This window comes from Cylas formicarius, unplaced genomic scaffold, assembly GCF_029955315.1.
Source record: "Cylas formicarius isolate icCylForm1 unplaced genomic scaffold, icCylForm1.1 PGA_scaffold_10__41_contigs__length_53128322, whole genome shotgun sequence".
In the NCBI taxonomy this organism is placed as follows: domain Eukaryota; kingdom Metazoa; phylum Arthropoda; class Insecta; order Coleoptera; family Brentidae; genus Cylas; species Cylas formicarius.
Window position 1 is genome coordinate 480,524 of NW_026844214.1, and position 22,127 is coordinate 502,650.

The window sequence follows — 22,127 nt, forward strand, 5'->3', positions numbered from 1 at the left end:
AGCCTAGACCAAAATGCCCTAATGGCAGTATATTATGCTTTGTTTCATCCCCACATATCATATGGCACAATATTATGGGGAAACTCTGTCAATGCTGTTCAAATATTCCGAATGCAGAAAAGGGCTATAAGAATTCTTGCTAGGGCTAAGCACAATGAACACTGTACTCCATATTTTAAAAAATATAAGATAATGACACTGCCCTGTATCTATATTCTCCACAATTTTTAAAAAATTAACAAACATACTAATATTAAAGGTGTGTCTCATAGTTATCCAACATGTGCAAAAAATCTTATTATAGTTCCAAAGCACAGACTTGTTACATCAGACAGTATGCTGCCAGATAGGTACAGACATATGGCTTTTGAGGTGTTCAAAACTAATATTAAAGTGTTGCTTATTGAAAATTGTTTCTATAGTGTGGACGAGTACTCCAACAAAATAAAAAAAATAAATTAAAATCCTTGGCTTACCGAAATGTGTGAAGATCTTAGCATGCTATCTTGCACTTTCTGTACGATTTTTATACTCCGTGTTAGTGTTGTTGACCTTTACATTTGTTATTGTTCACTATGGTGTTATTTATAAAATACTTTTTTTTTACACCGTTATACCTTTTACATTTTGTTTTTGTATTTTACTTTATATTGACACGCTGCAATTGTTTTATTGTTGCACAATATGTGGTTAATAAATTCTTCTTCTTCTTCTTCTTCTTCTTCCGTAGGAAGGCCACTATATTATCTTATAGCTATATGGGTGAAAGTCGACGTTAAATTACAATCGCATCTTGTAAATCTCGTCGAATAATTCATACTCTCTTCACGTACCGAACAGAAAGCATGTTATTTGCGGCATTTTAAAAACAGCTCTTCGTCAAACTTTCACCATTTTTTTTTGCAGCAAAATCGAAAACAGGTAGTTACGATGTTATAATTGCATGGCATCTAACGTCTAAAGAAAAGTACACGTGCATTTTCAGGTGGTGAAGGAGCTCATCTTTCTTAATAAATCAAGAAGAGAAATCTTAGTTATTGTCGTAAAGTGTGTCTTGGCTTTTGATAGAGTCAGGTAGATGTCGATCATCGCTAATATCATATACAGGGTGTTGATTAAAATAAGCACAACCTTGTCAAATGACAAATACTATCAAAGTTGCTTCCCGATGAAACTTATCTTCCGCTGTCAAAAGTAATAAAAACAATTATTTATTTCTTTGTAAATTGTATAATTAATAGAAACGAAATCTGTTTGGCTAATCAGTAATACAGATTGAAATGAAACTAGCGAAATAATTAGTTTTTATTTTTTTACAACTATTGCCAAGCATTTAAAGTTATTTTAATCCCGACGTATTTCAAAGAGGAACCTTTTTTATTGGAAGTCGTTTACAACTTATGAATTAGTAAGATGAAAACTGCTTGCTTCAAGCTATTTGGGACACCCTGTATATGCTAAGACGCATCTGACAAAATGATTAAGTAGTGCATCATCTCCTTAGTCTATGGTTAAATTTTCGTGACAATATCTGGATCAGTAGCGTCACAACACAATTTTATATGGGGCAATCAAAATATGAAAAAAAAAACACATAACCCCAATTTCTGCCCAAATTATGCAAAATTCGAATAGGATTTTTTTAAGAAAGTGACCATTGATTTAACCAAGGATGCCAAAAATGTCGATATATACAGTATGTTCCATTGAAAATAACAAAGTTGATTTTGGAGGGGACACTTCTGGGCCGCCCTGTATCAACAAAAGTATATTATTTTAAATCTTCAGGAGAGTCTAAGAAACTTATGTACGAACCTTTTTTTCGTATCTAGTATGGCAATTGGCTCTTTTTCTAAAATTTTATTTTACGCATTTTTAGATTTTTACCTTTTTTGAATATTCTTTGAGATAGTTGCTCGTATGGTAAAAAAAAACGAGTAAACAACTCAACCTTTAAATTTCGGCTTGGTTTGTAGAGCAAAATTTAATATGAAAATCCAATATAATGGTGATTTTTTCCTATAAGTTGCAATATATTTAACAATATTTTCCTTATTTCCACGTACTTTCCCGCAATATCTCACTTTGTTAATCTCCATAGCTTCCAACAAATTTAATTTTTTGCTTTTTGAATGATTATGTAAAATATCAAAATTATCGTCAAAGTTGTGAATTTCTGAATTTAAATGAATGGCATAGTTAGAATTCGAACTTTTATTTTTATATGCCCTTTTATTTATATAAATTTTGATCCACGTTTCAACTTGTAGACTCTGGATTTTTGAGTTTTTCGTACTTTAGTTTTATTGTTTTTTAGAAAATGTCCTATGGTGTTTTCAGTTTTAAAGGCAATATGAATATCATATTTAGATAGATGTTTCGAAATTTTCTTGCTAGGTTTTCCTATGAATTTTATTGTTTTATAAATTTTGTATTCGATGTTTAATATGGGATAGATAGAGTTCAGAGCTATTTGAAAGTGCTTTTTAGTTATAATCTTATCTATCAAAGAATGGTCGTAACCACTGTTAAAAGCTATTTGTTTCATAATGTTTAATGGAGATTAATAAAATCAGATATTAGAATTTATTACTTAATGACCAATTGGATTTAAATGCGTAGGTAAATTTAAAGTTATAACCCTATATAGTCTGTTCATAGATATAAGAAAGTGACCAATTACTTTTGAATCGGATTATATAAATTCAGGTAAAATTGTGGTACGTAATAGAAAATAATTTTATATTTACCTGTGTTTAATATTCTTTGGTTTGGTATACTACTTAGTTTAAATTTATTAGTAATCATTCTTATTTCGTGTGTAATACCGCGTGTGCGAATTATGCAAAATATGTGCGAATCTTGTGTATCTCAGGAGATGCTCCCACCCAAATGTAGAAAACACCATTCTATTGAGACTGAGGAAGTTATAAACAATGTTTATTTGACTCTCATTGAACGTGGTGCCAGCAAGCAAGCATCTTTAGAAGAAACGGCCACATTGACGAAAATTCCAACATCAACTGTATGGAAAATTGTGAATAATCCCATTTCAGCGAGGAAAAAAAGAAGCGATGCTGACATTTCCTCGAGTGTAGATGAAAGTGACCAAGATAAAATACAGCGTAAAATTTACCAGTTATACGAAGAACAAAGCGTGCCTACATTAGATACCTTAATTAGGAGGCTGGAAAAAGATGAAACCGGTGGTAAATGTGGCAGAACTACCTTATGGAAACAAACACATGGGTTTTAGATTTAAAAAAATTTACAAAAGGCAAGTTTTAATGGAATCTTTTAGAATTCGGAAATGGCGACTGGAATATTTAGAAAAAATTAGGATTTACAGGCTATAACATCTAGAAAAAATTAGGATTTACAAACAGGCCATCAAAAAGAGGTAAAAGAATAACTATTGGGTTATTCGGAAAGTCATTTCGTTTTTTTTTGGGGAACATGAAAGACAGTTTTCGTATAATGAATAAATATTTTATTAAATTATATATTGGCCATTCTGGTCCAACACCTTTTGCCATCTTTCTGGCAGTAACATAATTCCCTCTCATAAAAGTTTTGGTCCTTGCTGGCAAAAAACTGGTGGTTTTTGACATCTTCATTTGAGGTAAAGGTTTTGCCATCCAAAAAATTTTGCAGGGACCGGAACAAATAGTAGTCGGAAGGCGCCAGATCTGGAGAATATGATGGATGTTGCAGTACGTCCCATTCAAGCTGTAAAAGTTTTTGGCGAGTGACCAAACTTGTGTGAGGTCTCGCATTATCCTGGTAGAACACTACACCCTTCCTGTTGATTAATTCGGACCTCTTCTCTTTAAGTGAATCATTCAATTTGTCCAGTTGATGACAATAGACTTCTGAATTAATCGTTGTATTGTCCGGCAAAAGCTCAAAAAAAACGATTCCTTTGACATCCCACCAAACGGAGAGCATCACCTTTTTTTGGTGAATGTTGGCTTTTGACACGCTTTGAGCCGGTTCATCTTTTCTGCTCCATGACCTCTTGCGTTTAACATTGTTGTATACAACCCATTTTTCGTCCCCATTAATAATCCGCTTCAAAAATGGATTATTTTCTTGACGTTTGAGGAGCGAATCACATACGTCAACGCGACGACACAAATTTCGCTCCGTAAGGACATGGGGCACCCACACATCGAGCTTCGAGGTTAAGCCCATGCCTTTCAAATGGTCATAAACAGTCGAATTCGACAAATTTAATTTCTCACCGATCTCTCGTGTGGTTATTCGCCGATTTGCATCAACTAATGCCTTATCGCATCTTTGTCAGCTTCGACCGGCCTTCCAGACCGTGGTGCATCTTCGACATCAAAATTGCCGGATCGAAATTTTGCAAACCAGTTCTGGCACTGGCGTACTGTTAACACGCCTTCTCCATACACATCCGTCAATTTTTTTCTCGCTTGGACAGCATTTTTACCTTTTCTGAAGTAAAAAAGTAAAATTTGACGAAAATGCTGCTTATTGCTCTCCATATTTAAAAGGGCACCAACCAAAAACTACTGCGTAGAATTAATAGAACTTTTTCACACACAAGCTTTGGAATATCAGCTCTCAAGACACATAAAAAACGTAATTAAGTCCTCTGACGGGAAAAAACGAAATGACTTTCCGAACAACCTTATATTTTGCGGACTTTATTTGTCTGCGAAATGTATTAAAGATTCTTCTCTGGATTACCATGAAGACACCACCGCTGACTTATTTGGTGTAAAAACAAAGTAGTTCCAAACATTCCTCCTAATAGCGTAATTGTAACGGATAATGCAAGTTATCACAGTAGACAGTTGACTAAAACTTCTTTATCATGTGACACAAAAGCAATAATCCAAAACTACATGTAGAATAACGACATTTATTTTCACGAAGATTATACCAAAAAGCAATTAATTGAGGTTCTACAAAACTTGAACCTGCAAAAAAAATACTGTGCTGTGATAATTATGCAAAAAATGTAGAGCATACAGTTTTAAGGCTTAATAATAAATATTGTTTAGTATCTTTCCTAACAAAACCCCAAATAATTAAATTGTAAGTAAAGTACGGATCTGTTTGGCCATATTTCATTCTTACAGCTTGTCCGGGTCTTTCCGTAATTCGTATCAGTTCGCCACTTTCTTATATCTATGAACAGACTTTACCTGTTATTAAAAATCTATTACTACCTGTTTTTATATATAGGTGTCGGAATATAGTTAGTTATGTTTTGCATTTCATAAAGGCACGGTGTTGCCGAAACAGCTGTCATAAAGCATTAAAAACTGTCAAAATCTGAACATTTTTTGTTCTCTGTGGTTTTGGTTAGTTTAAATCCACCATAGTTAAATAATTTCCGAATGCCATGTCAGATAGTAACGATCAATTAAAAACGTTTCTTTTCCTATCACTGAATTTCGTGAGGGATTTTGCGTAAAAGTTTACGCAGGTTTCACTTTTTCATCAATTAGAAGCCGAACAATAAAGCCGCAAATACTCCTTTCATCGCGAAGAAATTTCCATCACTTTTTGTAAACAATGACCTGACCTGATAGTGGTCTATTATAGTCGTTGCCGTTTTATCAACTTTCTTCTCGGATTTAATCTTAATATGTACCCTCGGAAACCGGTAAAAAACTCTCACGTTCTTCATTATTTGAGAGAGAATCTGCGGGAACCTGAGCCGAAGATTCAGCAATATTGTTGCAAAGTTCTTAGATAACTACCGTTATCAATGTCATGTCATACTATTTACAAATCTTCTCATGTCAGTTATGGAGTATTTTAGAAAAGCATAGCAGAGGAGCACTGTAATACCTCTTTTACGTATAATTCTTCGGCATTTCTTGGAAATTCTACTGGAATTCACAAGGAAGTATTCAAACCCATTAGTTATTGCATTCAACTAATAACGAACAAATATATGGTTAGTTACCAACAAATCAATGTTTATACTGTTTACAAAACTTCTGGACTCCTCCTGCGTCGCTTTTTGCTGACGTTTCGCCAATCATCCTATTGGCTTCTTCTTCTTCGATGAAAAATACCCTTCACCACAACCTTCCAACAGCAATGAGACAGAAAGCAATTATACACTTGAAACTGTGGTCCTTCCATACATTGAAAAGATCACTGACCACATATCAAAAGTTCTAAAGAAGTAAAACGTCAAAACCAGATTTACCGCTTGTCCAAAAATCTCTCAACATCTTCAATCCGTCAAAGATAAAATTCCTTTTGAGATGCTACGATTTTACAGTATTCCATGCATATGCGGCAAAGAATACATCGGAGAGATCGGACGAAAAATATCAACTAGGCTCAAAGAACACGAAAGAGCCTTACGACTAAGACAAATAAACTCATCAGCTGTTGCCGAACACAATCACTAAACCGGACATAAAATTTTATTCGATAAAACTAAAATTCTTGCATGTAATCAATTCTTCTACCAACCAAAAATCCGAGAATCTATTGAAATCTATAGGCAACTATGCAATCTCGGTCTACAATCAGGTCTTTACTTTTCACCAATATGGGAATCAGTCATCCGAGACAGTGATTATGCTAGCTCCGCCCCCTCAAACAATATATAAGCAGGTACAGAGTAAAATGCGAGCCAGTTTCAGTCAAGCTCTGAAGAAGCCAACAGCAGACCCCATTTTATGATGGGTGTGTTGAAAATCCAGTGAATGAGACTTTTTGGAACAGAAGGGGCAAAATATGTTAAGAACTATTCCAAGTTTGGCAGGCAATGTTGATAGGAAATGGTGGTCCGATTAGATGGCCACCTAGATCTCCTGACCTAATTATTTTCTCTTGGGATATAAGGAGGACATAAAAGAGAGGATAAGAGAAGTCTTTCAAAGTGTTAGTCATGAAATGCTTGAGTGATTAAATATTTTCATACTGCATGAACCACATTCTGTTCCTAATTAAATATGGCACTTCTTCAGGTAACAAAATAAGAAATGTAAGCCGAAACTTGCTTTAATTGGGGATATAGAAGGAGGAGAAAAGTATCCACGATTTGGAAGTGCAAAAAATCATTCAGGCTGAAGCGGCAGGCAGTTCTAGTAAAAAAACTAAGAACGCCAAAATTTGAAGGTTTGGATCGGGCAATGTTGCAGTGGTTCCAACAGCAACGTCTTAAATATGTACCACTCTCTGGAACTATCATAAAACTAATAGCAGAAAAGTTTGCTGAACAGCTTGGACGGTTGTGGAAGTTCAAACAGAGACATGGTATAAATTGTGGACAGATAAGTGGCGAAGCCCATGATGTCGACAGAAACATCACTAACGATTGGCTGGAGAAGACGTGGTCAAAACCAGCAGAAAAGTATCCTGCTGACGAAACTGGTATTTTTTACAAAATGACGCCAGATAAAACTCTTAAATTTCGAAGCGAAAAGTGTGTGGCGGAAAACTTTCTAAAGAACGTGTAACAGTGTTAGTAGCTGGCAATATGAGTGGGAAGGAAAAAAAGAAAGCTAGTAATAATTGGAAAATCTTCTAACCCACGATGTTTTAAGAACATCAAGCATTTGCCGGGCGCTTACAAGGCAAACAAGTCTGCATGGATGACACCGCAACTTTTTGAATAGAAGATACGGAAATGGGATGCAGAATTAAACGGGAGGACAATATTACTTCTCTTAGATAACTGCCCTGCACATCCCCATATTCCAAATCGCCGGAATATTGAATTGGCATTTGTTCCCGTCAAAACAACAAGTGTATTAGAGCCGATGGACCAGAGTGTATAAAAAGTCTTAAGAGTTGATACAGGAAAAATATTTTAATGGAATTGATCGAGTCTGAAGACAACTTTATTAGTAAATTCAACACTGCTACCGTCATGTAGGGCTTCTTACCGAGACAGAATGCGAACAGGACTTGAAGATGATCTGCCACTAAGCGAGTGGATAGATCAGGATTTACATACAACAGCAAACTTGACAGAGCAAGCCATATTACAACAACCAAGAAAGGGTGAGGAAGAAGAAGATGAAGAAGTAGATCTGGGACCACCACTAACCATTGAACAAGCCCTATATTCAGCTAAGCTACTAGAGAAATTTTTTATGTATCAAGGGGAAGATTCCCCTCTCGAAGAAATGGTGAAAATACAAGCCAACGTAAGAGATGCGTATTGGCATAATAAAAAAATTCAAAAGAAAATGACCAATTATTTGAAAAATTAAATGTAGTTTTAAAATATTTCTATAAAATGTTCCTAAGTAGATGTAGATGGGGGGCCATGGTTGAGGTCCGCCGTGATCTACACATCTACCACATTCTGTTCCTAATTAAATATGGTAATTCTTCTAGCAATATCGGCAAATCATCTTCTAAAAGCCGGCGATAATTATGGTCATTAAACATTTCTGGCACAAGAGTACAATTAAGTAATCTCCAACAATTCCATCCCAAACATTTACTGAAATCGTCAAGTGATAATGAGCACAATAGAAATTCGTGCAAAATTTTTCAAACCAAGACGTGGGAGATATTCAGATTATTTCCAATTTTTCTAGAATAGAATTTAAAACTGCTTCTTCAATTTCTGAAATTCTTACAGTCCGATAGGCCCTTTTTAAATTATTATTTACCCTGAAAGTACCTGTTTGTGCCGCCTTGTATCTGTCTACTGTAAAAGCGCTCTTGATATAATGGCCTAGCTTCCGGCCATCAGCCAAACTATACATAAAATGCAAAACTGCCAACTTCTTATTAGTAAACCCTCTTTCCCATCTTTTTTTAAAATAGCAATTTTCGGATATTATAAACACTAAATCACGCGAAGAATTTATAAACTGATGTCAAACAACTGTCAAGCAATCGCCTGACAACAGACAGACACAGCCTACTACTATGATAAGAAATCATTATAAAGATAGACTATTACTTAATGATAATAACTCTCTGCATGCTATCACATTGACAATACCGTACATCCGATTGAAAGATAATCAAGAAATTAAACTTTTTATGTTACGTTAAATAATATAGGTAATGATTATTATTTATAAATGTTATCAAGAGTATTAACGTAAGACTCTCTTTTCATTAATGATATTCCAGTAAGTTAAAGGATTGTTGCCTTCATTTGTTACCTTATTTTAATGATATATTTTTTTGCATTTTTTATTTTATTTTTATTAATCCTTTTCAATTTTCGTTCATCTCGCCTGTAATCTATAATAGACTCCAAGTGCCCTCAAGGAAAAAATACAGGAGGGCAAGCTCAGAACCGCCCCCTACCGGACACGTACGTCAAACATTTTTCAATTATTATGTAACCCTGTTACGGACTGATAAAATTCGTCAAGTTCCGAGTCACCTTGCCACAGCCGCCTTTGTTTAATTACTCGACAATTTTATTGCAGCGCATTATTTTCGGTTTTATCGCGTGATAGAACCCGCTGACGTAGAGCGGCCATTACAGCCCGCAGATTAAGATAAAAATTATCGTCGGATGCAAATATAATAAGGTGTTGACTTGCTCGAGGGATAATCTCTTCAGTCTTGGCGACAATGTCGCAAAATTGCCGCTAGCCGCGTGCGCAATGACAACCAAATCGAAGAGTGCTTTGATCGCGGCAGCTCTGACGTATCGTTGACGTGGACGTTGCAATATAAGATGTTTTTACCGATTTTGTCCCAATGGGGCGTTAATGCACCATCTATTCTATGAATTTTTTTGTCGCGTCCAGGAAATATTTTTGCACATCCATTTAGAAATTTTATTATTATCACTACTAAAGGACACATAACCGTAGAAATCGCAAATTCATGTGTAAAGGAAAGATCTTGTATATGACTTCAAAAGTTAACAAAAGCGATACATAAATTTGTATCACATTTTCAAGTAAATCCAAAATGGTAAAAAAAATATTTTAGATTTGTATTGCCATTTTTGTTAAGTCTAGCATGTAGATTACATCGCAGAAAACATACATTGGAAATACTATATTGATTATGCTTTATTTTTTGAAAATATTTACTGGTGCGTGAATGCACCACTGGTTTTATCTGTGAAACAAAACTTCGTTATTGCAAGTATTGACAACTCTGCGCATGTAGAATAAGCATCCAACAATTAGCGTGTTCTTTAGTATTAGTTTGTGTCTTGTGCAGTGAACATTACAATTCGTAAAATATGCCATTTCCGAGGTATTTGACTCAAAAGGAATTAGAGGCGGCTATGGAGGAGATCGTGATGGATGAGGGCAATAACAATGAAAGTCGTGAGTATTATTTGGATTTACGTATCTTATGTATTGTAGCATTCCTTTCCTTGTAAATTTATGCTAAAAATAACGAGAAAAAATATTTACAGAACATATTGACGCGGTCTATATTCCACCCGACGTTGATACCTTGACTGACGAAGAAGATATGAACGATAACATAAATCTACAAGAGTTTGGGAAACCAACTGATATAGTTGGAAGTTTCGAGTTACATACACCGAATGATACAGCTGTCCTTCAACAATCCTGTAATTCATCAACTACTGAACCTGAATATCCGATGAAATTAGATCATGTGAGGAACAAAAAAATAGACTTTCAAGGTCACCTCATGATTGTTCATGCTAATAAAGCCGAAGGAGATGTAGAAGCTGCCACAGCCACACAATTAACGTTTGCAATAAGTGTAATGTGCATTTACATACTTCATGCTTTGTAAAATATCACCAAAAATGAAACCGGGTGTTACCAGTGGTGCGCTCGCGCACCATAATATATTATGCGTTTTTTTGTATCAAATCAGGTTCTATTTGGAAAACAATCTACTTTTAGTTGTTTTCTGTCGAATTTGAACTTTCTTTTGTATATTTATGTATAAGTTATATGTTACATCTTATGTGCCCCAAAACATTATTTAATGTTTTTTCCCAGTATTTTTTTGTATGTTTCGAGTTTTTATTTTTTTTTTGACACATGTAATGTATTCGTAAGTGCAACAAAATAAATATTTCCAGAGCAAAAAAGTATTTTTTTATGCTTGGGATAATATGGGTTCAAAGCAAGTTGGCTGTGAACCTACGGCGCCACGCTAAATGTTTCGCATTTCTTTAACTTGGTAAAATCGCGGTTTTCGCGCGCCTAAATGAACACTTCCGGTTATATTAGGCGCTTGTCGTTCTTTTCGTGGACAGAGTTTGACAAAGAATGTCTGAAACGCGTAAAAATCGAAACGGACGTCGTTAGTTTTAATAGGAATGCTTCGACGATGAGTCATCGGGATAACTTTCGGGAACACTCATGGGACACGAGGCACATTATTATTATTCTGCGCCGAATACGGCATCCGATTCAACCGAGTTTGTTCCACGATATAATTTACGTCATTTCTAATTACTTAGTATTTGCCCTAGTTATACGACTTAATTATTAGTTGTTATTTTTAGCCTCGTCGTGTTTGCACGTTTAATAATAATAATCTTTATTCTACGAGATCAGCGAAATTATTATTTTATTCCGTCAGTTTGTACATGAAATTACGAAAATTATTAATTACGTGTTGCACAATTGTATGCGGCACACTGTGGGCCAGATTCATTAAAAAGTATGAAAAAAGTAAATATTTTCTAGTCGAAAGTCAATAATTAAAAAGAAAACTGCATATGAACTTCGCTTTTGACATACAGAGTGGTTTTCAAAAATAAAATATACACTTTTAGTATCCGTAATGCCAAAAAATAATAATTTCTTGATTTTTTTCTTCTGTCTTCGCTTAAAAAAAATACAAACCTCGCCTCTGCGTGATCATATCGTTAATATGCATGCAGATGAATTAGTTCTTATCTTTAAGTGAAAACCGCGCGATCGACTAAAAAAAAATTAAAAGATCAAATGTGGAAAAACGCAAATGTCATTTTTTTAAAGAAATCAGTGGCGTGCCACAGACTCTCTATGAACAAATAATATTTTGTTTAATTAGGTCGCCATTGCGCTGGTTAAATCTAAAAAAATAAAATATCTAACTAAAACCAAATACCTAGTTTTTAAATACCAACTAGTATACTTATAATAGAAGGCTACACTTTTTACTTTTACCGTTTTAATGAAATAACACCATTCCAATAAGATAAACAATAAAAGATTCTTATTAAAAACGCTACCCACTATTAATAATTTTTAACAAAATTGAACCTTTTTGAAAAAAAAACAGAACCTAGAAACTCGATAAGTTGACGGATACACGCTTCAGCTTTTTTAGAAAAAAAATTAGAAGACTATTTCTTTTCCTTTTACAATTTTAATGAAATAACATAACATCCTAACAACAAGATAAAGAAACGATTCATTCTAACTGAGGTGGCTTTTACTTGATGAAAATCCATTTAATAAAATAAATAAGAACTAAAAGTTATTTTGACATGACAATTGTTTCGACAACACCGTGTCTTTATCAAATGTGACGAAGGTACGGCGTTGTCGAAACAATTGTCATGTCAAAATATATAATTTCGTGAAAATCTGAACTTTTGGTTCATATTTATTTTGACTTTTACTAAATAAATTGTTGAGAGTGCCCTCCATCTTGAAGGATTTCACGCTTCGGCTGTTTTCCACGCACTCTTTGAAGCATACTTCTGGTGTTTCTCATTAAATCGCAGGCACCTCTTCTACAGTGCTGGGGTGCGATAAACCAGACTTTTAAGATCACCCCCTAAGAAAAAGTCCATACTATTTAAAACTGGGGACCTAGGGGGCCATGGTTGAGGTCCGCCGCGACCTACCCATTGGTTATTAAATGTGTGATTTAAATACTCTGTTATTGAGACACTAAAGTGATCAGGCGCGCCCTCAAGCTTTAAACATATTCTGTACCTAAGTAAATATAGTACTTTTTCTACTAATATTATCACCATTTAGCTCAAACGTTTACGGAAAAATGGTATTGATATTTAAATTCTACAACTACATGGACCCAAATATGGTTATTTTATACGGAATTTTTTAATTGCATTTCTGGAAACGTTAGCTTCATCTATAAATAGTATTTTTTGGTCAAACAAGAGATGATGTGTAATTTTGTCCAAAAACCATTGACACGGAAGGGAAAATCTCTGGGAAGTAACACTTGAATTTGATATGGGTACAATAGAAAACCGTGCAAAAATTTCCAAACCACGACGTGCGAGATATTCAAATTATGTCCAATTTTTCTAGTACTAAGTTCAGGCTTGGCATTATCATGTTTTATTTTTGAAAACGCTCTACCTCAAAAGATAATACGTTTTCTTTTTAAAAATTACGCATTGCATTACTTTTAGCGCGAAGTCAGCTAGCTAGTCACATTTGAAAGACAACTAGCTGCTTTGTTCTTACCTTTTTTATCGGATGGACTTCGGTATGATTGGTTTCCGAACCGACTGGTTCCGCTCGCACGATCTTGGGCGGCAAGGGCGGCTCTTCCGCGCTCTTCTCTTCCGACACAAAAACACCTGAAACTTCGACGGGATTCCCGTTTTCCTGTAAATCCTGCAAGGCCGCCGCCTTCGGCGGTTCTTCGCCGCTCGTTTCTTCTATTGTCTTCTCGTCCGATACGAAAGTTCCTGAAACTTCGACGGAATTCCCGTTTTCCTGCAAATCCTGCAGCGTCGCCGCTTTCGGCAGTTCTTTGCCGGTCTTCTCGTCCGATACAAAAGTTCCTGAAACTTCGACGGAATTCCCGTTTTCCTGCAAATCCTGCAGCGTCGCCGCTTTCGGCGGTTCTTTGGCCGTCTTCTCGTCCGAAACAAAAGTCCCTAAAACCCCAACGGAATTGCCATTTTCCTGCAACTCCCGCGACGGCGGTTCTTCGCCTGTCGTTTCTTCCGCGATCTTCTCTGCCGAGACAAAAGTATCTGAAACGTCGACGCGATTCCCGTTTTCCTGCAACTCCTGCGGCGGCGGTTCTTGGAGGCCGCCGGGTTCCGTTGGTACGCTTTTCGGCGGTACCACGAGTTCCTGTTCGACGTCTGGCGTTCCGTTTCCGTTCACGGTTTCAATCTGCTCCGGCATTTTCTTCTTCTTCTTCGTTTCCTGCGACGATTTAAGCGAAAATAACGCTCGACCGGTACTGAACGAAGCGGCGAACAAAAAACGACTGAAAACGCGACTAAATCGTGCCTCTCGGATCGCTTCCACGAAATCTGAATAAAATGCGAGCGAGATAGGCTGACGCACTCCGCATTCTCCGTCTGTCTCGGAGAGCGCCGTGGTTTTTTTCGTTCTTTTTCTTTCCGACGCGACATATGGTGTATCACTGACCTATAACGGCCGTTTCTATCGCCGTTTTGCCGGGTTTGAAGATTAACTCCGAAAACCGGTTCGGTTTGTCCCATTAGAATACGCTTCTTAATTATTGCGGAGCGAGAATTAAAAACTAATAGCCAAGACGCCATACGGATAGCCAAGGATTATATGCCAGGGTGAACAAAGTCAAGCCGGCACTACTATTGCTAACTTCGTTAAAAGCGTTCGGGTTTCTCACAAAACTAGTAATTCAAGTGCCATTTTAGTCTGGAGTAAAAGTCAAGCCGGCACTACTATTGCTAACTTAGTTAAAAGCGTTCGGGTTTGTCGCCAAACTACTACTTCAAGTACCATTTTACTCTGGGGTAAAAGTCAAGCCGGCACTACTATTGCTAACTTCGTTAAAAGCGTTCGGGTTTCTCACAAAACTAGTAATTCAAGTGCCATTTTAGTCTGGAGTAAAAGTCAAGCCGGCACTACTATTGCTAACTTCGTTAAAAGCGTTCGGGTTTCTCACAAAACTAGTAATTCAAGTGCCATTTTAGTCTGGAGTAAAAGTCAAGCCGGCACTACTATTGCTAACTTAGTTAAAAGCGTTCGGGTTTGTCGCCAAACTACTAGTTCAAGTACCATTTTACTCTGGGGTAAAAGTCAAGCCGGCACTACTATTGTTAACTTCGTTAAAAGCATTCGGGTTTGTTACAAAACTAGTAGTTCAAATGCCATTGTACTCTCGAGTACGGTTGGTCCGGGCAGCCTGCGAGTCCAGTAAAATGACCGTCGCCAATGTTACGTACATCGTGTACCAACCCAGCTGACAACGTGACGTTAATAAGACGTCGATTATTGATAACCGATCTCACCGTTGACGTATATATGACGTGAAAATGTCACAGCCCATTTACGTATATGAGGAAACGTAAAATAACGTCATATTAAAACTGTTTTTAATACTGTTCTCTGCTCTAATTAATGCAGTATGGAATCCAAAAAAAGACGAATATGTAATGAAAAATTTATTGAACATATAAATTTTTATATAAATTAATAATTTTTTTTTGAAATCCATACTTTCCATCTATATAAACAAAACATTTTTCTAAAAAACCAAAAAAAAAGATTTTAGACATATGGTAAAAGAAGGCTTAATACATTTGAATTGTAATTGGTAGGCATCCCAAGAACAAAATTGTTTAGATAAATCTCCTAGAATACCTATATACAAATCAACTGAATTTAACGGATTGGATGATTTAAACAGTGACTTTAATTGCCCTAAAAAACTTTCAAAGAGAAAAGCTAAAAAATTGTTCAAGGTACCATACTTATATCAACATCTCCTTTAAGGTGAATCAGAAGATAAATGTTGTATATTAGAAACTCTGGCCCATATAAATAATGACAATGTTTTACAAAATTCTTTAATAAACTATGGGCAAAGTCCGTACCAAATTTGGCTATATGAATAGAAGATATACAGTCGAAACTCTATATAGGACTGCTTCTTTTTTCATTATAATAATGGGTCATTTTCTTTTGATTTTTTTTAGTACGTCAATACAAATCTCGTGCTTCACATTTCACCATTTCTTCGAGAGGGGCATCTTCCCCATGATACCTAAAAAAAGTCCCTAGCAGCTTAACTGAATATAGGGCTTGTTGAATAGATCAACTTCTTCATCTTGTTCTTCTTCTTGCTGCTCTTCCTCACCCTTTCTTGCTTGTTGTAATATGGCTTCCTCTGTCAAGTCTGCTGTTGTAGGCAAATCCTGATCTATCACCATTAAAGCTTGCAACTTCTCACTTGTAAACATAATTGTTTGTTTGAAACTGCTTTATCCACTCGCTTCGTGGCTGATCATCTTCCAAGCCCTGTTTGCATTCTGTCTCGGTAATAAATCCTGCATGACGATAGGAATGTTGAAGTGTTTCTTCTGTCACCCCTTTCCAAGATTTGGAATATGTGAATGTGGAGGGCAGTTATCTAAGAAAAGTAATATTTTCCTCCCCTTTAATTCTGCATGCCATTTCCGTATCTCCTCTTCGTTTCTGTCGACATCACGTTCTTCGCCACTTATCCCAAGCCTTGAAATCGATAATGCCAAACTGTTCAGCAAACTTTTCTGCTTTTAGTTTTACGATTTATTTTGCCAAGAATTGAACTGAGGTGGCTTTTACTTGACGAAAATCCATTTAACAAAATAAATAAGGACTAGAAGTTCAGATTTTCACGAAATTATATATTTTTTACATGAAAATTGTTTCGACAATACCGTGTCTTTATCAAATGTTTTGATGTAAAACATTAGACGTAAATTTAATTTTAGTGAAAAAAGAATTTTTCCTATGTTAATTAAATCTGAAACAGGGCGTGGCGAGGATTTTTTTTTATATAAAAAAGAAACATTTGAGAGGGTAAGAGCTTATAAAATATATACTAATAAATAAAATAGGAACTCCTCTGAACTGGACCAGGTCCTACGAAACAGACAGAAAATGACAATCGAAGGTCCACTAAACAACTAATCGTAACGACCACACCGTCCGTGGCCAACCCTTTTTAACGTGCATGTGGACAGTTTTCAGATATCTGGAACATCCGTAGAACTCCCAACATCATTCGCAGCCTATTCCAATGTCAAATTCGCACCAGCTGTATCACATTAGATACCAAAATGAAATAATGAGTAAAAGTCCTTAAAAACGTTTGCGCTACAAAATTTCTTGGATTATTTATTGACCAGAAAGTCACGTGGTTTTGTCCTGCCATTAAAAATATGAGACACATTTACAACATATTTTTTTAAACTGGCTCAGCGTTGTATTATCCACAAATTATTAAATTTTTATGACAAATCCTTAATAACGCTTTTTTTAATTTTCTAACAATCTGAAATTAGAGTTTAATAAAAAACATTGATATACTTTTGAATATTAATGTTAAAGTACAACTGTCAGAAACTCATCTACTGTTTATAACCGGTTTGTTTTGATAGTTTCTGCATGGAATGGGTAAAGGTTTTGTTGTAGTATTAATTGTAATTTTTGTTGACAGCGCCATCTAACGGGCGTATGTTTAAATCTATATTGTATTCTCTTTGTTTAGTGCCACAGTGTAACGCCAGATGACAGGCAACTAGGGATTTTCATGGTATAAGTTTAGGAGGTTGGTTATATTCTTTGGGATTCTCCGTGCGGGATCGCAATAAAAGTTGTTCAAATGAATAAAATTCCCCAGAAGTAGGATACAGGTTTTGTATGATTACCAGTTGTCGATATATCTATACCGCAATAAGTTTGTTAAAAATTGCGAAAAAAAAAACAAGTTCAGTAGACACCATGCAAATTCTACCAGAAAGCCGACTCTTGAAAATCCGTGGTGTTTCACAACAAAAATCCATTGAATTAAGATAGAACGCAGAGACGGATTAAAGACATTTTAGTAAGACATAGCGAGGATCATAGTTGTGTAAATTATGCCTTGCAATTCAGTCAATTCTTGATTCTCATCGAGTGCAGCAACAGACTGTTGGAAATAGTTCATTAAATTAACTGAATTAAACTTTATTATAATTATGCAATGAAATCGTTTTACAGCAACATTACTAGTTTCTAAGCCTTGCTTATAAGTTCTTAAATTTAAATGTTTAAGCTTCTGGTAAGGGTGCAGATATATAGCTCTGCTATTCGTCACTAAAAAGCATCGTGTAATACTCTTTTTAAAGCTGTTAGCTAGTAGCTTTCCAATATACTTCAAATTCTTATTACTTACCTCGCTTGTGATATATAGTTGTCCTCACCTGAACTTGATTTATTGTTTATTTTTATTTTATTTCACCCTTTTTCACAGTATGCTGGTTTCACTGCATTTTTGAACATTTGCGAACGTTTGCCTAATCCTAATGGCATTGAATTTAATACCCACTTGGTGAAGTGTCAAACTGTCAAAAATTAATTGTAATCTTGAAGATTTTTTCTATAATCATAATTTTATGAGAATTATGCTAATGCCTTGAAGCTCTGGACAAAAATGAAGATATTTTATCCGCAATGAACCAACAAATATGGCATTGACCACTCTGGAATCATTGTTATTGACTTTTGCAATAGTTGGAAGTGTCCATTTACTTGTTACTTTCCTTCAAGTAATGGATATTAGCCGTGACTATGATAATAGAGAAATTATGAAGAAACTGGCTCAATATAAATTTTTACATGAAAATGGAATAGCAGTCATGACTATAGCCCCATTCTACCACTAGTCACTCAACAAAGAAGAGAAAGAAAATATTTATATATATCAAAACTTTTGCACCACTTATAACCTAAAAAAATATATTATTAAAGTAACAAATGTACAGTTTTTTTAACCTAAACACGAGCATTCTCTGATTATGTTATTATTTCTTAATAGTATCATAAAGATCGGTTCTACGTTGTTTATATATAGGAATTTGCTCCCTCACTTTATCACACTCGGTTAAGTCTATATCGGCGTGTATAATTTCTTCGCCCTCTTTTGCCTGTGCAACAACTTTACCCCAAGGATCTGTTACCTGTGAATAGCCCCATGCAATATAGCCCTTATCGCCTCTAGCGGGGCTTACTCCCAGAACATAAACTTGATTATCCAATGCTCTAGACCTCTGCAATAGTTCAAAGTGTAAGGGACCAGTGACCATATTAAAAGCACCAGGATAAATTAAGATTTTGCACTCATCCATTCTGTACAATTTAGCTAATTCCTCAAATCTCAGATCATAGCAAATGCCAATTCCAATTTTGATTCCATCCATTTCGAACATTTCAAGTTTATTGCCAGCGTGCAAAACGTCAGACTCTTTGAATGTAATGCCACCAGATATATCGATATCGAATAAATGCACTTTACGGTATTTTGCAATTAATTTACCTTCTGGGTTCCACACTGTACAAGTATTATAGAATTTTTTTTCTTCTACTTCTGGTAACGTTCCACCTACCAAATATATTTGATTTTCTCTCGCACTCCTAGACAGCATTTCACATGTCGGACCGTTTGGTATAGATTCCGCATATTCTTCAAAGAACCCAGTTCCGTAAGGTGAATTGAAACATTCGGGCAAACAAACCAATTTTGCTCCTAATTGTTTGGATTTTTTTATTAATATTTCAGCATTTTCCAGATTCTGAGAACGACTTTTGCCAACGCGGGCTTGTATCAATGCGGCACGAAATAATTTCATCATGATTATTTTTTTATATCAAAAATATAAAACTACAGCCAATTTAAAGGAACCGTTTAAATCTCTTTTCTTCCTTATTTTTTCTTCTTCTATTTTCTTTAAATACCTATTGTTGCCCTTCGATAAATAAAATTTTTTCTAAATACGTAACCTGAAATTTTCCTAACTTCCAAACATTGTGCAAATGCGCATGTCCGTTTATTAAAAAAAAATATAAATTTAACATTTTCGTTTTCTTAATTGAGACCAAAATGCCAAAGGGGGATGTGACAAAATTACATTTTGGAGGTAATCAAGAAAAAATATTTAAATTAACGATAGTTAAGTGTTCGTAAAAATAAGGCAAATACAGGTTACTCAATTGGTACGATAGGCATTTGTTCACAATTGTAAGGCAAAATGATAATATAAAAAAAATGGCACATACGCCCTTTGACATTTCCACTTCAATTATTTTTCTACTCATGTTTTTATATTAATAAATTTTCAAATTCAAAATAGCTACAAAAAGCGCCACGTTATAGAATAAGAACAAGTTTGTGGTCTGTGTCTTAAAAACTTGATATGTTTGAGATTTTTAATTTTAAAACTTTGTGAATAAAATGCCAGTAACGAATATAAAAAGTGTTATTAATCATCTATGCAAATTACTAGATGCGTTGTTTAAAATTAACATTAAACCAGAATATTTCCGTTTAGCAAAGTTTAATACTAAAGAAGAAAATGTTGTAAGCTAGTAATTGGCGTTAATATATGTTTGAAACGATTAAAGTTTATTTCTTCTTTTTCAGTGTTTACTTATGTGGATTACATTGCAAAAATTGTTAAATTTGGATGGTGATGTCACTTTAGATACAATAAAACTCCATTTACAAAATTTGGGTTATAAGCGTTCACAGTTTTTCCATTCCTTTCATAAAGCGGACTATGGAAGTCGAGAACTGCTAATTGTCTTGGGTTTTTTGTTGGCAACCAATTTAAAAAACTTTATTCAAAACGAGATTGATACATCAGTATTTTGTGAAACATACTTTAAACAAGCAAATCCAGTCCATATTGATGAGTACAATAAGCCTTTGGTCATAAAAGATCCCAAAGAACACAACAAATATAAAAACTGGTTGCTTGGAAAAATTGCTTTTAACAAAAATATGCATGAAGAGTATAGTTCTCAAGCAACAAAAATTTACACAAAGGTAATTTCACCCCGTTCTATTTGATATTTTTGTTTTAAAAATTTTAAATTTTAGTTAAACAAAACATATAATATGAAAGCTACAGGGGGTCTCACAATATTTGAATTGTTAGCTTTAACGGACTGTGCAGCAAGGGATGAATTTCTCAAAAAAGCAAATTTGACACTCTCAATATTGAAAGCGTATTGCGAATGGTTAAATAAAGAGAAATATTTTTGGAAATGGATGGTGGGGATTTTTTCTGTTAAAAAACTTAATTTTGCTTTAAATATTACATTTTAGCAATCCGTTTTAGAAGAAGATGGAAAAATTGAATCCAAATAGGTCAAATAACAACAAAACTGTTTTAAAGTTTTATTTACCAATTACAATATAGGTTATGATAGTTAAAACAAGTGTATATATCATTTTTTTTTAAATAAAAAGTTGTTAAGACATTTTAATAGGGTCTAGAGAGGTCCATATATATCCAGGTTCTGCCCTCGGACTTACTGAAGGATATGGCGAAGTTTTTGACTTATAGTAATCTGACGGAGCGTGCATGACAAATTCCATGCACTCTAAATTACGAGGAATATCTTCCTCTGGACCTGCATAAATTATTTTTTATATTAGATACTAACCTCAATTTATTAATGTCATACCTATTATGTATGTCGCGGGATCAAATTCCTCATTTGGAGGGGGGCTTTCGGCAGTCGGAAGAAGCCAGGAAATCACAGCACTTTTGTTACAATATTGATCCGTCATGAATCCGGTAATTTGGGCATAATATATGTCATCAGATTCGTCCCTTAAAGCAACTACATCACCAATTTGTAAATAACTCCCCTAAAAAATGTGAGCGTGACCCCTGACGACAGTACATGAAAACAATTACTTTATAAAAGACATAATGGCTTGTCACTGTTGTTGCCACCGCAGTGGGTGCTTTTATGGGCGTTTTCTTTTGAAGGCCCCTCCGGCCTTTACCTTTGGGTGCGGCCTGCTTGGGTACTGCGTTTGGATTAAGTCTTGTTTTGTAGGATCTTGTGGTTCTCGTTTTCCTCTTTACTGGTTTCACTTCGTCGTCCTCTTCTTTAATGTCATCACTTATGTTTCCTTTTGCTTCGTTGACACAGTCCAAGCAAATTACACCCAAATTTTCAGCATTAGTCCACAGCGGGGAGTCTGTGGAACCACATTTCAAACAAAATATCGGTGACTTGTACGGCATTCCGAATATTTAGATCACATTTGAATATTACATTTTATTATAAAAAGATGGGCTGGCACATTTCCACAGCAAGAGCATAATGCAAATTGTTATTATTTATTTATCAAAATATTCACAAATAATCACAGAATACAAAGTTTAACGATCCGTTCCGTTACTTTATTCAATCCACAAAAATTAACCAATGTTCAGTTTTTGTTTCGGTTCATCAAAAAATCTA

At 35.1% G+C, this 22,127-nt stretch overlaps 3 protein-coding genes and 1 long non-coding RNA gene across 5 annotated transcripts in view; 1 reads left to right on the forward strand and 3 right to left on the reverse strand.

Moving 5' to 3' along the window:
* LOC132705165 (uncharacterized) overlaps positions 1-14,227 on the reverse strand; it is a 28,910-nt gene extending 14,683 nt beyond the window's left edge. Inside the window, exons 1-2 of one of the 2 annotated variants that reach the window (XM_060675614.1) lie at positions 13,838-14,227; positions 13,362-13,780 (exon numbers count right to left, since the gene is read on the reverse strand). In XM_060675614.1, coding sequence (XP_060531597.1) covers positions 13,362-13,780; positions 13,838-14,036 — 618 coding nt within the window. In that variant the 5' untranslated portion in view covers positions 14,037-14,227. Of the gene's footprint in view, positions 1-13,361 lie in introns of both variants that reach the window. The other variant, XM_060675607.1, reaches the window with a different exon arrangement.
* Positions 14,228-17,869: 3,642 nt separating this feature from the next.
* On the reverse strand, positions 17,870-19,662 carry LOC132701450 (omega-amidase NIT2). The gene has a single exon (XM_060669350.1). The coding sequence runs from the start codon at positions 19,496-19,498 to the stop codon at positions 18,671-18,673; it is 828 nt and encodes a 275-aa protein (XP_060525333.1). The 5' UTR covers positions 19,499-19,662; the 3' UTR covers positions 17,870-18,670.
* Positions 19,663-20,053: 391 nt separating this feature from the next.
* Positions 20,054-21,087, forward strand: LOC132697474 (uncharacterized). The gene is made up of 4 exons (XR_009618159.1): positions 20,054-20,223; positions 20,287-20,691; positions 20,746-20,919; positions 20,974-21,087. It is a non-coding gene; the product is annotated as an uncharacterized LOC132697474 (long non-coding RNA).
* LOC132697464 (GATA zinc finger domain-containing protein 1) lies at positions 21,039-22,063 on the reverse strand. Its single transcript, XM_060663013.1, has 3 exons — positions 21,572-22,063; positions 21,336-21,522; positions 21,039-21,281 (listed from the first exon to the last, which is right to left on the reverse strand). Exons 1-3 carry the CDS (start codon positions 21,905-21,907, stop codon positions 21,121-21,123), a joined length of 684 nt encoding a protein of 227 aa, XP_060518996.1. The 5' UTR covers positions 21,908-22,063; the 3' UTR covers positions 21,039-21,120.
* Between the last annotated feature and the right edge of the window lie 64 nt (positions 22,064-22,127).

Bases quoted from the DNA above. Each gene is read 5' to 3' on its own strand.
- LOC132701450 (XM_060669350.1), bottom strand. From the start codon at position 19,498: ATGATGAAATTATTTCGTGCCGCATTGATACAAGCCCGCGTTGGCAAA.
- LOC132697464 (XM_060663013.1), bottom strand. From the start codon at position 21,907: ATGCCGTACAAGTCACCGATATTTTGTTTGAAATGTGGTTCCACAGAC. The intron at 21,523-21,571 runs GTAATTGTTTTC...CACATTTTTTAG, and splicing joins GCCATTATGTCTTTTATAAA to GGGAGTTATTTACAAATTGG. The intron at 21,282-21,335 runs GTATGACATTAA...TAATTTATGCAG, and splicing joins TCCCGCGACATACATAATAG to GTCCAGAGGAAGATATTCCT.